Consider the following 19,906-nt stretch of genomic DNA (forward strand, 5'->3'; position numbering starts at 1 on the left):
AGGAAGGCAGCTTCAGAGAACTATAAGAGAAAGCCTGCATGACTAGTGTGCAAACTGGATATTTTCCCAGTTTCAATATTCACACTGCATTGTTGCATGAATATATGCACATACATGCAAGTTGCTACAGGGTGCATTAAACATATTGAGAACATAAATATTCCACATGTAAGAAATGAAACCGGCAACAGGATGTATGCAAATGAATAATCCCAATTCACAAGGAGTTTGCTGTTACTAATTTTAATAGTAAGCTCGAGGCTCACTACTGTAAACAAGTTATAGACATGTATCCACAAATTCCCAAGCCTAAATGTGGCTGCAGTATATGACTCTTATACTTTGATGTCATTGGAACTATTGTAAAGATCTGGGTGATTTACCGACCAATTTAAATGACTGAGATGAATTTGTCTGTCTTTCAGATTCCAATTTACTACCCCTGCCAGACCAATTATGGAATTTTTTAACATTGCTCATTTCAAATTTCCTTTAGCTCCAAGTCAAGAGCACCTCAACCTCATATATCTGATCTCAAATTTCTTTTACATCGCATGAAAGATAAACTTTAGCTAATCTCTAAACAGAATACATTTGTAATACCTGGGGTAAACTAGGAGTAATCCAGGTTTACTCCTAAAATTCAAGAGTAAGCCTGTAGAACCACAAGCGTAAATCACGTCCACTCAAACAAAATCTTCGTGTACCAGGCACAAAGTAAATAAATGTAAAGTTTGTGAGAAGGGAATGTGTGGCTTCGGACAATACATATGTACCATCAGGTTAAACTAATACACACACACAAAGACGGTTTCATCTATAAGATCTATGTACATGGAGTGGAGACTACTAGCATAGGCAACACACAAGGGGGGCTTTCGGGATCAGTCACAGCATGTATGAGAACTAGAGAAGAGCCCCCTGATAAGAACTCCATAAAGAACTATGACAAGTTCCTAAATCACGAAAGCAATTTCCTGGGGAACTGAATCTATTCCCCATGTGTTTATGTTGATAGTTCCTCAAGGATGTTCTTATAAGAGGATTCAACTGCAGATCTATACTACCTTCGAAAAGAAATATATTTTACCTGACATCCGTTTCTGAGAATCTCCTTTGTAAATCATCCTTGCTCCTCCGTCTTTTCTCTTTGCCCTCCTCATCTTTCTTATGCTGGGGGCTTCCATCACCTCCTGATTCTTTGTTTTCCTCTTTACCGCAGTTCTCTGTGATTCCCTGCCCTTCGCGCTCCCTTTTTTCATTAACCCTTACTTCCTTCACCTCTTCCTTTACACCTTTCTGTTCCACCTCCTCCTCCTCTTCCTCCTCCTCTTCTGGTAGAACTTCCCCTTCCTTCCCTCCCACTGCTTTTTCACTTATCTCCCGTGACATTCTGATGACAACAAAAGATGGAAGGCATGCAAACAGAAAGAAAGAAAAGGAAATATTAAAAGAAAGACATGAAAAATACACATGCACATTAAGGCGGGATCATAACCCAAATATAAACAAATAAGTGACTGCCAACTTTACATCATTCTTCAGTAACCTTTCTAGAGGCTGTTCCTGCCTTCTGCCTTCGTGATAAGTGATGAATATATTTTGCAAGAGTTATGAAGTGACACCAGAGTACTCGTTAGACAGCACTAATAAGTAAGTGCTGTTTAGCCATATGTACAGCACCATTTTCGAGGTAAATTCTGCTTTAGATTGCCAGCTAGTACAATATTTTCATTTCCATGGGCACTAATTGAGAACTCTGAATGACTTTGCTCAAGATCAATATTGAAAACATGGCCTCTAAACAAATCTTGACTACAATATGGACCCAGCCTGGAATAGAATTTTAGACAATGAAATATCATCCAGCTAGCATTCTTCACCCTAGAAAACTTTCGAATACATGATTTCACTGGTAGTGGTTAGAAAGCCCCATTAAGCTTTATACAAGACCTTTTTTTTATCTCTGTGCATCAAAAAAGTAGGCCAACACTGAGGGTGGAGAAATATTGTGGTGGTTATGTTGCTGCCTTTGGAGCACGGTGACAATAGTTCTAATCTTGATTCCTCACCCTAGAAAACTTTCGAATAAATGATTTCACTGTAAGTGGTTAGAAAACCCCATTAAGATTTATACAAGACCTTTTTATCTCTGTGCATCAAAAAAGTAGGTCTACACTGAGGGAGGAGAAATATTGTGGTGGTTATGTTGCTGCCTTTGGAGCACGGTGACAATAGTTCTAATCTAATCTTAAAATTCCTGTGATCCTGGAGAAAAAATCATGTAATCTCCCTGTTTCTCATAACGTTAATGAAAAAAATATATTTTTTTTAAAAGTGGAATGTGAATAATAAGATGTCTCCTGGAAGTAAACCATCTTGAATTGCATCCCCCATCACCCCCCATCCCCCACCCGCCCCACACTAATCTACAATACCCCAGCTGAACGATATGGTGCTCTGTTCTTCCCGAGCAAAAATTGCATTAAATTAATAGCAATACATGCAATGCAATTTTTTAATAAACACATTTCAGTCTAGAGTTTTCACATTATTAAGACAAAAGTATTTGTAATTGTATAGAAATATCAACCATAATCACATTCCAAATCCATGCATTTAATCCCTTTACAACTATTATAAACCTAAGTTAAAAAATGTTACAAAAAACATTTATACAGAAAAGAATAAAGACACAAAACTCATCGACTTTTTACACTGATTCATAACACATTTCACAGCACTCAAATTAAAACTGAAATATGCGAAAAAAGAGCACTCAAAGTAAAAACAAACAAATGGTAATGAAATGCAGAGGAATGACAGAATCCCAAATATATTAAATATTCAAATGGCTCTGTTCATAACGATCATTTAGAATATTCACTAGATGTTATCATGGCTGGTCTCTGAGTCACACATAGTTTTTGGGGGAATATTGACAATCTATCCTATATTACAATCCTTGTTCTTGGTCCCTAGGCACGTCTTTACTATTTTGAAAATGACATATTCATTGAGCACCCATGTTAGCTAAGTGCCTATCACAAACAAGAAAATTAAACAGTTTTAGTGGAATGCTAAACTAATTATTTGAGTAAAAGCCCGTGTAACTTAATTTGGGAAAATCCTTTAAAAATGTTGGAAGACAAAAACCTGCATACTTCAGAATGGCGATATATCTTGTCCATGAGTCATTAGATATATGTCCGTCTTATTTTGGCCCTAGATACTGCTTCCAATTTCTCAGTGCCTTTACATTTTTTTTCAATCAACAAATGTTCTTTTTGCGAAGTATTTTTCATAAAATGTACTTGTGCACCCATTTTATAAATTCAACAGTATATTCCTGCATGGGAAGCTAACAGGGTGTTTTTCACATGTTTACCGTAGTCTTTTAAATGGCTTCATGAGGTTTAGTTCAACTGGTGAATTACCCTACAACCACACCGTTCTGTAGATTAACCTATACCTACCAGCTTTCGGAATACCGTAGCCCCTGTGCTCTTTTCTTCTGTATTTGGAAATACTTTTGCACAGGAATCTCCCTAATCTTTCTTTACCCTTTCCTTAACTCCTCCAGGGATAACCCTTGAAGGACGAATTTATTTGGGATTTCATGATTTCTAATATTCTTGATATAAATTATCATACAATGTGTATCATCGGTTAAACGGAAAACGGGGCCTTTTACAGCCATCTGAGAAAGTCACCAGGCTCTCACCTTTTAGCGTGAGAAGGAACATTATTCATACTTCCTCCTGAATTGCAAAGCAACAAATATTTAATTTCATATCAATGCTCTATATCACTTAAAATATTTATTTATTTACCAAAAGCCTAAACTTTCTCAACATCGAGTATACTCGATGTATCCCTTCCTTCTGAACTGGCAGTTTTTTTCGCAACAAACTGGTCCATGCACATGTCCAATACAATAGAAGTGTAATGATCCTTCTTATCGAAATTCATCTAAAAAATACATTCGACTGTTTGCAGGCTAAATAAAAGGAATAGTGACAATTCTGAGGTCTTTATTACTTACCTAATTTTTCGGTTCCCTCTCGGCCGCTCCGACTGCACGGACATGTAGCTCGTACTGCTAAAACGCGAAGCACTGCTCGTCCTGGATACAGCGGACACATCACTCACATCACTGTCTGAAGACTTGTTCGAAACATTGTCTCGCTGCAGTTCCCTTCCAGAGCGATACTGTAAACGCACAATCAAACAAATAAGCTATCAGAGAGATAATCAAATGTGCACCAATCGAGCACAATGGCTGCACAAAGATTGAGATGGGGCATGCATTTTCAGAGGAGAGGCACAATTGATGATGTGAAATCCCAAAACAAAGCTAACAACCTTTCACAAAATCAACGATTGTTTCAATTTTCTAATCTTGTGGCAATGATAAGAAAATAACAATAGTTTCTTTCTATGCTTATTACGTTCTTACTATTTTATGGACATAAGAATGATTTGCATATAGCTGATCCTAATCAGAAGTGTCATGGTGGGCAAAAGAATGATGTATTGGAATACTACCCAAGTGCCAGTGATTAGATTAAATGCACACATTCCACCAATCACTTTTTGTGTGGTAGATGTAATGCCCTAAATGGCAAGGGTATGCCTGGACATGAGCACCATGCTCACTGTGTTACTGGAACCAAGCTGCACCAACTGAAGAGGCCCAATCAGGCTAAAACCGTTGTTTGGATGCTTGTGTTACAGTTCAGAAAGGACCTGGCTTGGCAGTTTGAGATGGATTGTTCCTATTGAAGCAGGATCAAGACTGATTTGCATATGGTTGAGTCTAATCTAAGGAGGCATGTTTGGCAAAGTGACAATAGGTTGAAATGCGACTCCAGGCGACTGCCAGCAGATAGACTAATTGCAAGCATTCCTCCCATCACCTTTTGTGTGTTTCATAAAATTAGCCAGAGCCAATTCACAGATCCTGCCATTAACCCCCAACAAATGTTTACAACCTTCACTTAGCCCACATTAGATCCTCACAAATCTCCACTATACCCCAGGGTCATAGTAAACTCTCCCCCATCCTTAGCTAATGTAATAGTAGAATCAATCTATCAATCTCCTCAGTTTTACCTTGATATTATCTTGGAATGTACATATTAACACATCCACTCATTTCCATTTCCTCATCTTACCTCAGACCTGTGGGGTTAACCCTGCCAGAAAAACCTACCTAGCTATCTGTTTATTAAAACAATAGCCATCTATTTCTACAAAAGATCCAGCAAGTTACTTCCACACACAGACCACCTCCAATGTCCCTTTGAACTCCTGGGCTCCTACCTCCTTCTACCTCTCTGCAACTCTGTTTGTGGCTTTTCTACTCACTCATGGCAAATGGCAACTGAGTTCCACATTCGCTGTGGCCACCAAGCAGATGTTCTAACATCAGAAGAGCTTGAGTCTATGAATCCAGGAAGGTAGCTATGACGATATAGCTATACGTTTATTTACAGTAGTTTGACCAACATGCCTAGCATCGAATAGGACAGTAAAAGGTTAAACCTTCACCTTTAAATATGGTCTTTTATAAGGGTTTTCACTGATAGAAACCATAAAGGAAAAGGATTACGAACTAGGAAAGACAATGTTCGTTATGTACATTTGGAAGCGTGATTCAGGCGTATTATGAAATGGATGCAAGATGACTGCATTTAATAACCTGCAAAAGCACTGCAATGGCAAATACAATCTTGGGTCACTTTGTAGATTAGTTAACAATTATTCATGACAGTCCCTGTAGTCTCCCTGGATCACTTCAAAGGGCCACCTTACTTTAAAAATATAAACCTAGAACCTATTAGTATATGCACTGTGCAGTTGTCCCAGAGATGGGTATACATCAATGCTCAGTGTCGTTCTATTGGGTTGGGAGAGTGCCTTAGGCTAGATTCAAAAGAAAACCCAGGAAGGCCAACTAGTAGTCGTCATGGCAGAAAACCTATATGTAATAAGTACTGGGAGGTGGCAGTCTTCACTTATCGTAGCACTCCCACTTTATGAGCTATTATTGTGAGATTTGAAGCTATGCAAGCTGTAACACATGCACAGGTTCCTTGCTGTGATTCTAAAAGATGAATCACATGTGAATACCTTTTACAAATATCAGTAGCAAGTTCTGTTACAAGAAGAACCTATTGCATAAGCAGCATCTTACATGTCGGTCAACATGCATTATTTATGTGATTTAGTGCCAACGCCAAAGTTGTAAAAAAACAATACATAGGTCAAACAGTGAATCGCCTCTGTGCACTATTCAGGAATAACAAATCAGCAATGATTACTAAAATCTTGACGCGCCTGTAGCCAAACATTTTAACCTTGTGGACCATTTGTCATCAGATTTGAAAAATTTCCCTGTGGAAAGTTTGGTTTGTATAGAAAGAATAAATAACCCTTTCCTAACTATAAGTTAGTTTTAACCTTTGTTTTTTCCCATTAAATTTAAATGGATTTTATTATAATAAAAATGTGTTTCAAATCATATTGTCTATTGTAATTCAGCTGAGTGCTGTTAAGTGGTGTGTGGTACAGTATTGTGGAGTAGTGTGCAGTAGAGTAGTGCATAGTGGAGTGGTGTAGATTGTGGAGTGGCATAGAGTGTAGTGGTGTAGAGTGGAATAGTGTAGAGTGGAGTAGCGTAAAGTATAGTGGTGTACAGTGAAGTAGCAAGTTCTGTTACAAGAAGAACCTATTGCATAAGCAGCATCTTACATGTCGGTCAACATGCATTATTTATGTGATTTAGTGCCAACGCCAAAGTTGTAAAAAAAAAATACATAGGTCAAACAGTGAATTGCCTCTGTGCACTATTCAGGAATAACAAATCAGCAATGATTACTAAAATCTTGACGCGCCTGTAGCCAAATATTTTAACCTTGTGGACCATTTGTCATCAGATTTGAAAAATTTCCCTGTGAAAAGTTTGTTTTGTATAGAAAGAATAAATAACCTTTTCCCAACTATAACTTAGTTTTAACCTTTGTTTTTTCCCATTAAATTTAAATGGATTTTATTATAATAAAAATGTGTTTCAAATCATATTGTCTATTGTAATTCAGCTGAGTGGTGTGTGGTACAGTATTGTGGAGTAGTGTGCAGTAGAGTAGTGTGTAGTGGAGTGTATAGTGGAGTGGTGTAGATTGTGGAGTGGCATAGAGTGTAGTGGTGTAGAGTGGAATAGTGTAGAGTGGAGTAGCGTAAAGTATAGTGGTGTACAGTGAAGTAGCGTACAGTGGAATACAATATTGTAAAGTGGCGTAGAGTGGAGTGGTGGACAGTGGAATAGCATAAAGAGTAGAGGCGTAGAGTGTAGTTGTGTACAGTGGAATAGAGTATAGTGGATTAGCGCAGAGTACAGTTTGTACAGTGGAATAGTGGACAGAGAGGTGGAGTGACGAAGACTGGAGTGGGGTGAAATTAAATGCAGTACAGTGGAGTTCTGCACAGGAGTGTGGCAGAGTGTAGTGGTGTAAAGTTGAATAGTGTAGAATTGGTTGGAATAGAGTGTAGTGGTGTAGTGTAGTGTGGAATAGAGTACACTAGAGTTGTGTAGAATCGAATGGCGCACATTGGAGTGTCTAGAGAGGAATGACTTACATTTTAGTGGTGTATAGAGTGGAGTGTCGCAGAATAGTGTGTCAGAGTGCAGTAGCATAGAATGTAGTGTCAGAGTGGAGTTGAAGCCAGTGGAATAGCATAGAATGGAGTTGCATACAGTGGAGGGTTGTACACTGGAGTGGCGTATGGTGGAATGTCATAGAGAGGAATAGGATTGACTGTAGTGGTGTAAGGTGGAGTGCTGTAGAGTGTTGTAGCATACAGTGGAGCAGTGAGCAGTGGAATAGTATAGAGTAGAATAACGTTGAATGTGGTGGCACACACTGGAGTGACAGAGTCTAGTGCCATACAGTATATTTGCATAAAGTGGAGTATCGTGGAGTGGAGTGTTATACAGTCGAATAGCGTAGCCTGTAGTAGTGACAGTCGAGTGGTGTACAGTTGAGTGTAAGAGTGCAGTGGCATATACCGAAGTGGTGTACAGTGGAGTGGCATACAGTGGAATAGCATACAGTGCATTGGTGTACATTGGAGCAGCGTAGAGTGGAGTGGCATAGCGTGCAATTGCGTACAGTGTAATGTCAGAGTGAAGTAGTGAATAGTGGAAGGGCATACATTGTAGTGTTGTACACTCCAGACTCTTAGAATGAAGTGGCGTAGAATGTAATGTATAGTGTAATAGCCCAGATCTGTGACTGGGGATGAATATCCACCCATCATCTTTTTGTGTTGCATAGTTGCCCTAAGTGGGAAGGGTATGCCCAGATGTTGGTTCCGTGCTTACTACGCTACCCGATTCAAACTAGCGTGGCTAATGTGGGGTGATACCCCGAAACCGGTCCTAGGATGCTTGTTTTCCAGTCCTAGGAGGACGTGCTCTGGAAGTTCGCGCAGGCCTGTTCCCATTGGGAGCAGGGTCGAGACTGATTCCCATATGACTGGGTCCAAATAGAAACGATGTGGCGAGCAAACAATTGATGGATTTAGGCCCAGATCTGTGACAGGGAGTGAATGTTTTACAATGTTCAGCATTCCGTCATCATCTTTTTGTGTTGCAAAGATTGAAAATACATCGTAGAACACTATATATGTAAAATATAGTGTAGTAGAGTGTATTTAGAATTTTTTAAACCATATTTATTTATTTCTGAGGCAGTACTGCAGTATTTCTTATGTTTTTTTTTTAAACATATAGAAACTTATTAAAAAATATTCCCTGCCTATTATCACTTTATTAAAGTGGCAAAAGGTAGGGGGGAATATCAAACCTAATACTTACTTATATCAAAGAGCAAAATGCAGAACACATCCAAAGCATCCCTAAAAACAACATAGATGCCTTTAACTTTTGTAAAGGCAGTCATTGGCCTCATCATCGATATGTACCACAGCACATCCAGGAAAATACCACAACATTTCTCAAAAGTACTGCAACAACAAATTGCACTACATTAAAATGCCTTTTAACTTAAAAAATGCTTACCCTACTTACTTGTAGTAGCCAAAAGGATCATCTGCACACGATAGTTTGTATTACTGCCAAAATTCATGGATATCCGACTGGGAGTTTAACCACTATGCATGGGTACAAAGCCTAAGGAAAAATGCTTTGCTGCCCAATCGTGTTTTGCTACTCCCACCACCTTTTTGATCAATCACCGCAAAACATTCTATCCTCCGCCAATGTAGAATTTCATGACAATTCGTCAAACAAGTGGACAGCTATTAATGGAGAAAAATCTGAGGAATTCCTATCTCTGGTATCCCTAACTATAACTACAGAGTGGCACATACTAGACAAAAGTTGTCAACTGTCATCTGCACACAGAGTTATCCTGCAATATAAAGATATAGAATGTGTTCAATACCTCTACACACCTCTGACCAGGGCCACTGGAATTATGCAATTGTGCAGCTACGGCACATTTCACATAATTATAAATTTGCTGCATTTGTCACATAATCCATCATCTGCTGCATAATCTCAAATTTCAACAAACAAATTTGTTTCTAGCTCAAACGGTGCAAAGGTTACTAAAAACGCAGCAAGACGTGTTGCTGCACAGTGGACGGCCTTTGCAGCAATGAAGTACTACTGTCACAAAATGTGATGCATTATGCTGTGTAATTTGGATTTTTTTTACTGCATAATTTACTCGACCCTGCAGCATAATTTGATCCTCCGCTGCCACATATTTCCAGTGGCCCTGCCCATGATGCATTAGAAGTACATGCATTTTGTTAACACTTACACGTATTAGCTGGACACAGGCTGTACAAAATTAGGTAGTATAATGATACAGTAGTTATCCGTCACTATGTAAACTTATAAAAATAAACTAACACGTTCATTGGATGATGCCATCAGTGATGTCATCAATGATGTCTTTGGGATGTCATGAGTGAAATCATTACTGATGCCATAGAACATGTCATGAGTGACGTAATCTTTCAGGCCATAATCAGTGCATGGCAGGGGCGCACGTTATAGTTAGCTGTGCTAACAATAGCTGCTGAATGTCTGTGTATTTTTTGAGATCAAAACATCAATGTTGTCACTGACATATTCACCTAACTATAATGTCCTAACATCACTTTAACATTTGTTTTTTTCAGTTAATTTCTAATGGTTTAAGATATTTTTATCACACATCACATCATTTTGGCCTTTGTACTTTTCAGTAAATTCCTAGTTTTATTTTTTAACATAAAGTGATATTTCATTTCCATATGTAAAACCAACCTTCTGCCACGCACGGCCTTTAACCAGGGTTGGCCGCAGGCCACTTCCTGCAGCCAACACTCTGATGGCAGCCAACCCCATGCTGCGCACGCCTTTCAGCCATGCACAGTAGGGGGTGGGCAACAGAGCCTGGGCTGGGCCTTGTGGTCTAACCACCCGAAAGCAGCCAACCCCCCAGAGGCAGCCAATACCATGCTCTGCAGGACCTTTCATCATGTGCGGAGTGAGGTTGCCCGAAAGGCGTGGCTTGCAGCTAGGTTCTGCATCCAACACCACACAGGCAGCCACCGGGAGGAAGCCAACCCCATGCCGCCCATGGCCTTTGGTTGTGCGTGGGGTTGGTCACAGTGTCTGGCTCATAGCCAGGACCTGCGTCCAACTCTCCACAGGCAGTCAACCTCTCACTGTGCAAGGCATTTGGCTGTGTGCAGAGGTGGGGCGGCCATAGGACTTGGCCTACCACCAGGCTTGCGCTAAAACCCCCAGCAGGCTACCAACCCCATGCCGTGCAGAGCCTTCAGCATGTGAAATAGTGTTGTCCTTTGGGCCCAGGGACCTCATCCCCCAGGGCCAAAACATATATAATGGGAAGCAGGCAGGCAGCTCCCCTCCCAAAGCCTTAAGTGGTCCCGGGGACCCTATCTCCTGGAGCCAAATTTGAATAAAAAGGAAAGGGGGCCAAGTGGCCCCCACTCCCAAGCCTTAAAAAGCCCAGGGACCCCATCCTGAGGGCAAATACAATTAAGCAGGGAAAGGGGTCATGGGGACTCGCAAGCCTTCTGGGTAGAGGGCATGTAGTTGTTTCTCCATGAGCTTTAATAGGCCCCACAACCCCATCCCTGGGGCCAAATATAATAAAAAAGGGGTGGAGGGCAACACACGCCCCAGCCCTGAGCCTTATCAGACCCCAGGGTCCCCATCCTCCGGGGCTGCATGTTACTATAAAGGGGAGGGGGCTGTGCAGCCCCTCTACCTGAGCCTTCTCGGCCCTGGAAACCCCATCACGCGGGGCCACATATAATAAAAGGAGATGCACGGCTTCCCTTCCCCCAGCCTTAATAGGCCCCAATGGAGCCCATCCTTGAGGCGTAAACATAATTAAAAAGGGGGAGTAGGCCGCGCGACCCCCGTCCCTGAGCGCATTCTGGCCCTGGGGATCCCATCCCCCAGTACCTGCATCAATTATAGGAGGGTGCCACAGGTTAAGGGCTAAACATAATAAAAGGGGGAGTAGGCCACACAACCCCCATCCCCGGGGACCCCAACCCCCAGTGTCTGCTTCAATTATAGGTGGGGGCCCCAATGCCAACCTGGGGCACCCACCGAGCAAAAAACTGGGAGACGAGGGGGAACTTTAGGGCCCCTGCGGCCCCAGTTGACCCCCAGCATAGTTCCCCCCACCCCAGAGGGAGGGGCTTCTTTTTACTTGCTCACTTGGGGTGGGACCAATATGTGTTCTGTTTCCTTGCCTGCAGGAGTGTGGGCAGGAAATCCTAAAACAAGTCTGCTCCCAGCTGGCAGGAGCATGTTTAAAGCTCCCACTTGCTGGGAGCAAACTTCCTTGTTTGCTCTCACCCAGTGGAAGATTTAAAAATGCTCCTGTCAGACGGAAGGAAACACAAGCTTCTCTGCCTTTGCCCGTGAGTATAGGGAAACTACTGTGTCCCGGGGTTGGCTCCCCAAGATGAAGTAAGTGAGCCAGACGTAGGGGAGGGGTCCCCGGGGCCTTTAAAGGCTTAGTGGGGGCACACAGCACGTTCCTCTGGGCCCACCCATCCAAAGCCATAGTAGAGCAAGGTATCCCTAGCCTGTACCCTTATATTTGTCTTTTTAATACTTCAGGCATAGGAAAAAGTCCCTGAGTCCTGTAATGGCTGCCAGCAACAGTTTTCTAATGTCGCTAGCAGGCAATCAGAGAGCTCGCCCCTGCGGGTGTCTGATTTCTGTGGGATCGAAGAGAAAAAAAAGCTCCCTGGGCCAATCAGAATGCTCCATTTTTTTAAATTGGGTTTGACTGACTCTCGCGAGTGTCCCTCGAACTCAGCTATCCATATATACAAATAGTTTTACATCCTAATATCTCAAAAAATACTTAGCAGATTTACATCAAATCACAAAACTCACAATCTGCGGACCAAATATGGTGTAATTCTGTTCAGCAGTTTTTGCGGTAACACTGTCCTAAGAAGAAAAGAATTGCTTTTGTGTGCCAACTTTTTTATCGGCCCCCACTTAACAGCTCACCCCAAGACTTTCCAAGACGGAAGTGAATTTTTTCTTGAAAGTTTGGTGAAGATTCGTCAAACGGCACTAAAGTTTTTAAATTTCAAACAAGCATTGGCATAGCCAATAGGTCTCACCTTTGAGACCTTATAAGTGTTTAGCCATGCAACGGTTGATGTTGCTGCACCAAGGATATTGTGCTGGATAACTAAACACTTATAAGGTCTAAAAGGCGAGACCTATTGGTTATGCCAATGCTTGTTATTTCAAAGGCTTTATGAAAAGCTTGCAGACAATGAAGCAGTGTCTTCACGGTTTCTGTTAGACCTGGCACCATTGGCGTGGGTCTCCCTTCCATTTTTTTCTGTTGCCTCATGTATTGTTGCTGGTGTAAGATGCTTTGAGCACTGTGCCACTGCTGTCTAGTGCCACAGTGCAAGTGCTCCCTGTTGTAAATTGATGTATTAATCAGTAGGTCCATGTTTGGCTATTTGGTTTACTTGTCAGACCCTAGTACAGTGCACTGAGTGTGCCCAGGGCTTGTAAATCCAAATGCTGCTGGTGGACTTGCAGCACTGGTTGTGGCAACCACAGAAGCAGCCTTGTAAAATGTGTCTAAGGTCTGGCATTGCAGAGCCTGTGTGCAGTCTGGTACTGTCATGCTGACTGGGCAAGTGCACCCACTTGCCAGCCCCTAAACATTCCCTTTTCTTCATATCAGTCACCCCTATAGTAGGCCCAAGGGCAGGGTGCATTGTAAGTATAAGGTAGGACATGCCCTGGTGTGTGTGGCATGTCCTAATAGTGAATTACAGCCATTTTTGTTTTTCACTATTGCAAGGCTACCTGTTCTCCATAGGCCAGAATGGACAGTTAGATTATTACATTCTGATAATCCTAACTGTTTCAGAGAATATGGCAGAAATTCGAGTTTAGCATGCCTGAATGATAAAATACATATTTTAGTGAAGTTGGTTTTAACATTCTGTGTTTGAAAATACCACTTTTAGAAAGTAGGTATTTTCTTGCCTAACCTTTCAAGCCTGCTTCTGCTAGGTTGTGTATTCCTTGTCTGGAGTTTGCGAGTGACAGGGCGGGGGGATTCCAAGAGACAGGATGAGTCAGCCCAGTGGTGATTAGAGAGATCTGCATCTAGATGGGAGGGAGGAGTTGCACCTGAACCTTGAATAGGGCTGTGCCTGCTTTCCACAATGCTGGCTCCACCTCCTGGGGTGCGGCTGATGTCTCTGCCCTGCACACTGAAAGAAGAGAAGGAATCCTGTCAATAAAGTGCTCCAGGGCTGTACTTGCCTTCCACAATGCTGGCTCCTCCTTCTGTGGGGCATCTGATGTTTCTGCCCTGCACTGTGAAAGGAAAGGAGAAGTCTGATAAACAGAGTGCTTCAGAACTTGTTTGGACTGGGCAAAGGGCCCTCTCCCCTCAGAGTACAAATCATTTTGGGGTATAAATATTGGGACCCTGATCCCATGAAATTAGATCACTTTTGGACAAACAAGGAGAAACCTCTGCTAAGGAGAGGAACCTTAAGAAACTGAGGAGAGACTATTCCTAAGCTGAAGTGCTGCTTAGGGGGCTGGCCTGCAGTGGTTGCCTTACTGCCAAAGAGAGGAGAAAGGAACTTTGTGTACTTTGCTTTCAACTTGTGAAGGATCTCCAATGGCTTGGAAAAGAGCGTGCCTCCTGCTGCAGTCTCAGGGACAATAGACTTCAACCCCCAGCTCCCCAGAGTTCTTTTGGAAGTGCCTGCTGCTTTTTTGTGCCTTCTGAAGGACTGCATGTCGCAAGGAGCTGGAAGCGCGACTCAACGAGGAAGAAGCGCACCGCCGTCGGAGCTGTTGCCGTCGCATTTCTGAACAAGGATGTCGCAGCTGTAGTTGTTGCATTGTGCAGAACCTTCACGCAAACATGGGAGAAGAGTGTCGCAGCTGAAGCTGTTGCCGTCGCACTTCTGAACAAGGGTGTCGCCGCTGCAGTCCACGCATCGAACCGAGAACTTCTCGCATCCACGGAGAAGCGTGCGCATATGGAACATCTTCACGTCTTTATTTCTTTGCATCGGAACTTTGCCGCATTTCCCTCGCTGCGACATTGATTGTCGTGGAAGCGTAACGCATCGTAAGGTACATTGACGCAAAGTGTTGCATCTAAAAAACTGAACTGAACTAAGCTAAAACTACCATCTTAAAGTAAGTATTTTTGTCGTTTATGGTCTTGTGGTAAATATATATAAAGTATACTTATTTTTTATATAAACCTTGTGTGGTGTCAATGGGTATCTGTATGTGTTCACAAATGCTTTACACACTGCCTCTGAGACAAGCCTGTCTGCTCGTGCCAAGCTACCAAGGGGTTGAGCAGGGCCAAGAGTATTTAGAACGTCCCGGCAAAGTCCAATGGAGTGTCAGCCCCGGCGGTGCGCATCATCACTTATCGCTGGCTGGAATCATCATCACTTACAGCCATCACTGCGAAAAATTGCCAATGATTAATACTGACGGCAAAGATAATTACTCTTGCAACAAGCTTAATTAAATTAATTAGGTACTTTTACGCATAGCTTGCTTCTTGCACCGGCAGGATAATGTATAAGACGCGCAAAGAAGTCAGCAGTCCACCGCGCGCTCACATTTCATCAGTGACACAGGTGGGGAGCTAGGAAAGCATTGTGTTGTGGGAGACATCAAGTATTTAATCAACCAGCAGAGCATATCTTGTAGCAAATACCTACTGTAGAAATGGGATACACTGCAGTACCTGTGGGAGGCAAAGTGGCCATGGATCCCCAGTGCTAATAATAGACTTTAAAGCATGCATGTATATGGGTAATCAGAATAAAAGGACGTAACATTCCACATCCATATGGGTTATGCCTTGTGATCGGTAATGCAGTGTTTTTAAAGAGATGCATTTTCAACTCTTTCCCAAACTGGTGCAAAGTTGGTGGCTGATATACTTTCCCCATCAAGTGCCGTTCCCATTCTCTGAATACCACAAGCAAAGAGCTGGGGTTTAAATTAAAAATTGACAAATTCACAGAAAAAACATGGACTGGAGAAGGCATCAGCATGAACCCGTGCAACTTTGCAGTGCAGTTCGGGTATGAGGGAGGAAATAGTCCACGAGGTAAAAACATAAATTCATTCTTTTTTGCAAGTGACAAAAATCCCATGCAGAAGAACTAAACACAAAGTAAAAGACTAAATAAAGGAAGGGTGGACGAGAGCACAGAATAACGAGATCGGCAGGATGGCTCCCGTTTCTAAGAAGGAGACACAAATTGAGCGCTTACCTTGAGAGAGAGTAGCCGGAAGTATGACCACAGGAAGTGGAAGGGTGGGCTGCATTCTTCCCGCCAGGAATCGATGCAAACGTTTAATCAGTGTGGATGGCACTGGAGACCGGCTTCATTAAGAACTTTTCTTCGGCTCCTGCTCGTCAGCTGTCATTATCTGACATTAGTTTGAGCCCAGAAGCCGAATGAATGAAATATCGACAGCAGTAAAGGTAGACCAGAGACGTTCCAGTAAACACCAGCCATGTCCTTGGTCTACGGAGGCCTCTGTTGCTGCCAACCAGGCAATCCTGACAACTTAAAAACAAGTGCGGCTGCGAAAAAACTGATGGCACCTGCGCACGCGGACGCGAAACTAAAACAAGAAAAAGGAAGATGGCGTCAGCCTGTCCACATGGGCCATCCTAAAAGTGGACAAGGCGGTAACTCAAAAGCCGGAATTACAATCTCGCGCCAGCGTTTAACATATACATTGACGTGTGCCAATTGAAAACAAGGGCGTGGCTTAAAGTTCACTTCCAAACTGTATCGCTTCCAAAAGGCCCTCGCAGAGCGTGCAATGCATGCTTGCTGCAACGCCAGGCGAGACCTAAAAATGCTTTGCCTATGGAAAAGCAACCCTCTGGTAGCTGGGCTCTAAAGCAATCAGGCTTAACTTAAAGGCACTGTATTATGCAGTACACAAACAGTAATAAAGTGAATAAACTACACCCAAGCTATCTCACACCAATCTAAAAAATAGAATAAAATGTAATAAATGAAATGAGGCCAAAAATGCCAAAAATATAATCAAAAAAATCGTTTTAACCCATTCTGTGCTCGTGTCGGCCAACTGCAGCACTACCTGCCCAGTGCTGCGCACGACCGTTAGCCGAAGTAGCCCCGCTCACACATTAAAACTCCTGCACCGTGGCAAAATTCCCGTTGCGGTTAAGGAGTTAAAGGTCTTAAGTAAAAATAGTTCCAAGAAACAGAGAACGCTAACTGTGGGTATCTGGTCACGTTAGACTGGAACAAAGTCACAAGTTCAGGCCAACCATGATGGAGTATGAATAGGATACAGAGACCAGGTTAATACAGCTGAAAAAGCTACTGTCTCAAAACTTCAGGAATTCACAGATGGAGCTTAACTGATGCCAGACAAGGGTCCAGGACCTGGTGAGGCACCTCTTGGCTATCAGGAACTCACTCCAGCAGAGGCCATTAGGGCTCTGGGATGTCCTGGGTTCAAAGAGATGGTCCTTTCTCCTTCAAACAGAAATGCAGGCCACATGCTGCAGGGCAATCTTCTGAAGTACTAGGCAGTCTTAATGAAATCTTCCACAGGTCCAGGAGTGTACTGATGAGTGGTTGGGACGACAAATATGTATACCTGGTGCCACCCTTTAAAGTGGGGGAAGCTTCTAGTCCTCCCTCACATCTGGTTCTGGGTTCTGAAAAGTTCTTCCCCTGCCCAGTCTCCAAGAGGATTAGGGTGACAAAAAGCTGGTGTCTAGTTCTTTCGTGCATATGCTGGAGGCAGTCCTTTGAAATGTAAGTGGGGAAGGGAACAGCTCTGCCCCTCCCATTCCGGCAAGATGGCCCTCTCCCAGCTACACCCAGGTCCTATGGTTCACTCTATGGGCCCAAGGTGAGTTCCTGATGAGGAAGCAATTAACAGGCCCACACCGTTGGAAACTTCTAGAAGGCCTCAGAAAATTTAGAGAGGGAAAATGCGAACTTTCTAAAAGTAGCATTTTCAAATTTGTAATCCAAACTCTGACTTTACCATTCAAAAGGATTTTAAATTACAATTCATTTAAGGCCACAAATGGCATGTCTACCAGTTTCGAATAAAGGTTAGCACTTATTAAAAGTAATATAGTAACGTAATGTTATCTTAAGGGAGAGGTGGGATTCACAGTAGTGAAAATGAATTTGTGAGTTTTTCCACTACCAGGAAATGTAAAACTTAAAACCACATGTCCTATTCTTCAAATTCAATGCGCCCTTTGCTAGGAGTTATTTTGGGCGTAAAGTAAGGGTGACATATGTATTAAAAGGTTTAGGCCTGGCATAAGCTTTATTTTGCCAAGCTGAATTGACAGTTTAAAACGGCACAAAGGCTGCAATGGTTGGCCTGAGACAGGTTTTTAAAGGGCTACTTAAGTGAGTGGCATAATCAGGGCACGAGTCGGGGTACCACGCGGGTGGATGGCGTTCCCCCCACTTATTTTACCGGGTGGATGCCGTCCCCCCTGCTCAAAAGCTGAGCTTTCTATGATTGTAAAAACACACAGTGCCCATTCCACAATTACTCATTCAATATTCAAGAAGGGTAAGAAACCAGTTTATTGTAACCACCCTTAGACAGCATTACTCAGTGTCTATCATTTTATGCTTTTTTTCAAATTTTCAAAAAATCATAACAGAATAAAGGACTACGTATTGGAATATTTACAAGACTAAATACACTTTGTACATACATCAAAAAACAAACATTATTTACACACTAAAAAACGTTTCTGCATCAAACATTACAAAAAATTATAATTACATCACAACCAACAAATATTACAATAAAAAACATGAAGAAAAATGATTTCCAAGGGGGTATAAGCAACTTAATAGCTTGTAAACGCTTAAATACTGGACCAGCTGGTCCTAGTGTCGTGAAGTTGACAATTTATTCCACCCAAGAAAGACTGCCGACGCGTTTCAAGAACCAGGCACAAAGTCACTGGTCTATCATCAGGGCTGTTTATTCTTTGTATCTGAAAAGATGCAAAGACATTGTTTTACTTTGACAGGCAAATTCATAGTGAGTGCCTTTCTCCAATCGTGGGCAAGGAGTGATAATAAAGGATAGCTACATACCAAAATTGTTTTAAAGAGGGGCGTGATGGTTAATCTTCTTGTGGTCCAACTCGCTAGTTATTGTGGTGGCCAGACAGAGATGTCTAAAAAAGATGGGAAATTGGTTTTCAATTTAACCCACTCGGGTCTTTTAATTATCAAGCTCCAGTCAAAGATGTAAAAAAAAAGGGGAGAAGCGTACCTTATTTTTTGTGAAGGTGACGAGTTTGTTCACCGAGGCATAAAGTGGAGACACAAGGATTTCTCCAATTGCAGAACTAAGAATGTTGTCTACATGGTATTATGTCCGTGCCAGTCCCTTTATATAGGAAAAAACAGTCATCAAGTGAATCAAAGAATCAGCCAGCACCGATCCCGGATTAAGAAGCAGGTAATGTCTGCTCCAATGGTAGAACATTTCTGCGAAAAGGGCCACAACGAACAACAACTCCAATGGTCTGTACTGTACACCATGAATCCCAAGTCTAAATGCCATGACGTTGAGCGAGTTCTATTACAGAAAGAAGCATATCTTATTCTAAAGTTCAACAGCGCACAGACTGGCCTCAATAGCCTGTCTGAGATAGCGCATATATAACACTTGTCTGGTAAAATTCATCAGAGCTGACCTACATCGGTTTGACATCCCTGGTTTGACCTGTGGTCCTTTCGATCTATTTCAATAATTTTAAAAATTGTGGTCCATGGCCATGAGATGTGTTGAGAATAACATCGTATGATGCTCAAGTTGCAATATACTTAAAATCTTGAGAAGTACCTTTAGCATGGGATACAGTACCAATGCGCTTCATAATTTATCAGCGCATACACCAAAAATTTCATTAGTTTGATCGCATTAGCACGATAAAATGGATAGGCAAACATGTCGCGTATATATGGGTCTCTATGGCGCCTAGAATATGCGATTTGATTAAATGCGACTACAAGTCCCATAATGCAATTTTGCACTAGGAAGTACAAAACAAGTCCCATAATGCAATTTTGCTCCAGGAAGTATAAAACAAACAGAAAAGTGCGGCGGCCATCTTTATTGAAAGAAAGCAGACTCGAGCGCGGGCGTGCTGTGGAAGAGGAGCAGGTATTTACAAACACCGCCTTATCGTGGTCTGAGCATTCATTCAATATTTTTGAGAGATCTTTTTTTGAAATCGGCGTTTGGTTCTATTAC

At 42.2% G+C, this 19,906-nt stretch overlaps 1 protein-coding gene across 3 annotated transcripts in view; it reads right to left on the reverse strand.

Moving 5' to 3' along the window:
• The window catches only part of RIMS2 (regulating synaptic membrane exocytosis 2), a 1,857,427-nt gene that overhangs the window by 222,500 nt on the left and 1,615,021 nt on the right, over window positions 1-19,906 (reverse strand). For 2 of the 3 annotated variants that reach the window (XM_078686895.1, XM_078686896.1), the window contains exon 1: window positions 1,091-1,287. Coding sequence is in view for 1 of the 3 variants with exons in the window: in XM_078686898.1 (XP_078543024.1) it covers window positions 4,046-4,212 (167 nt within the window). In the remaining 2 variants the exon portion in view is untranslated. Of the gene's footprint in view, window positions 1-1,090; window positions 1,288-4,045; window positions 4,213-19,906 lie in introns of those variants that run through there. The other variant, XM_078686898.1, reaches the window with a different exon arrangement.

Source organism: Lissotriton helveticus, chromosome 4_1 (genome assembly GCF_964261635.1).
Source record: "Lissotriton helveticus chromosome 4_1, aLisHel1.1, whole genome shotgun sequence".
NCBI lineage: Eukaryota > Metazoa > Chordata > Amphibia > Caudata > Salamandridae > Lissotriton > Lissotriton helveticus.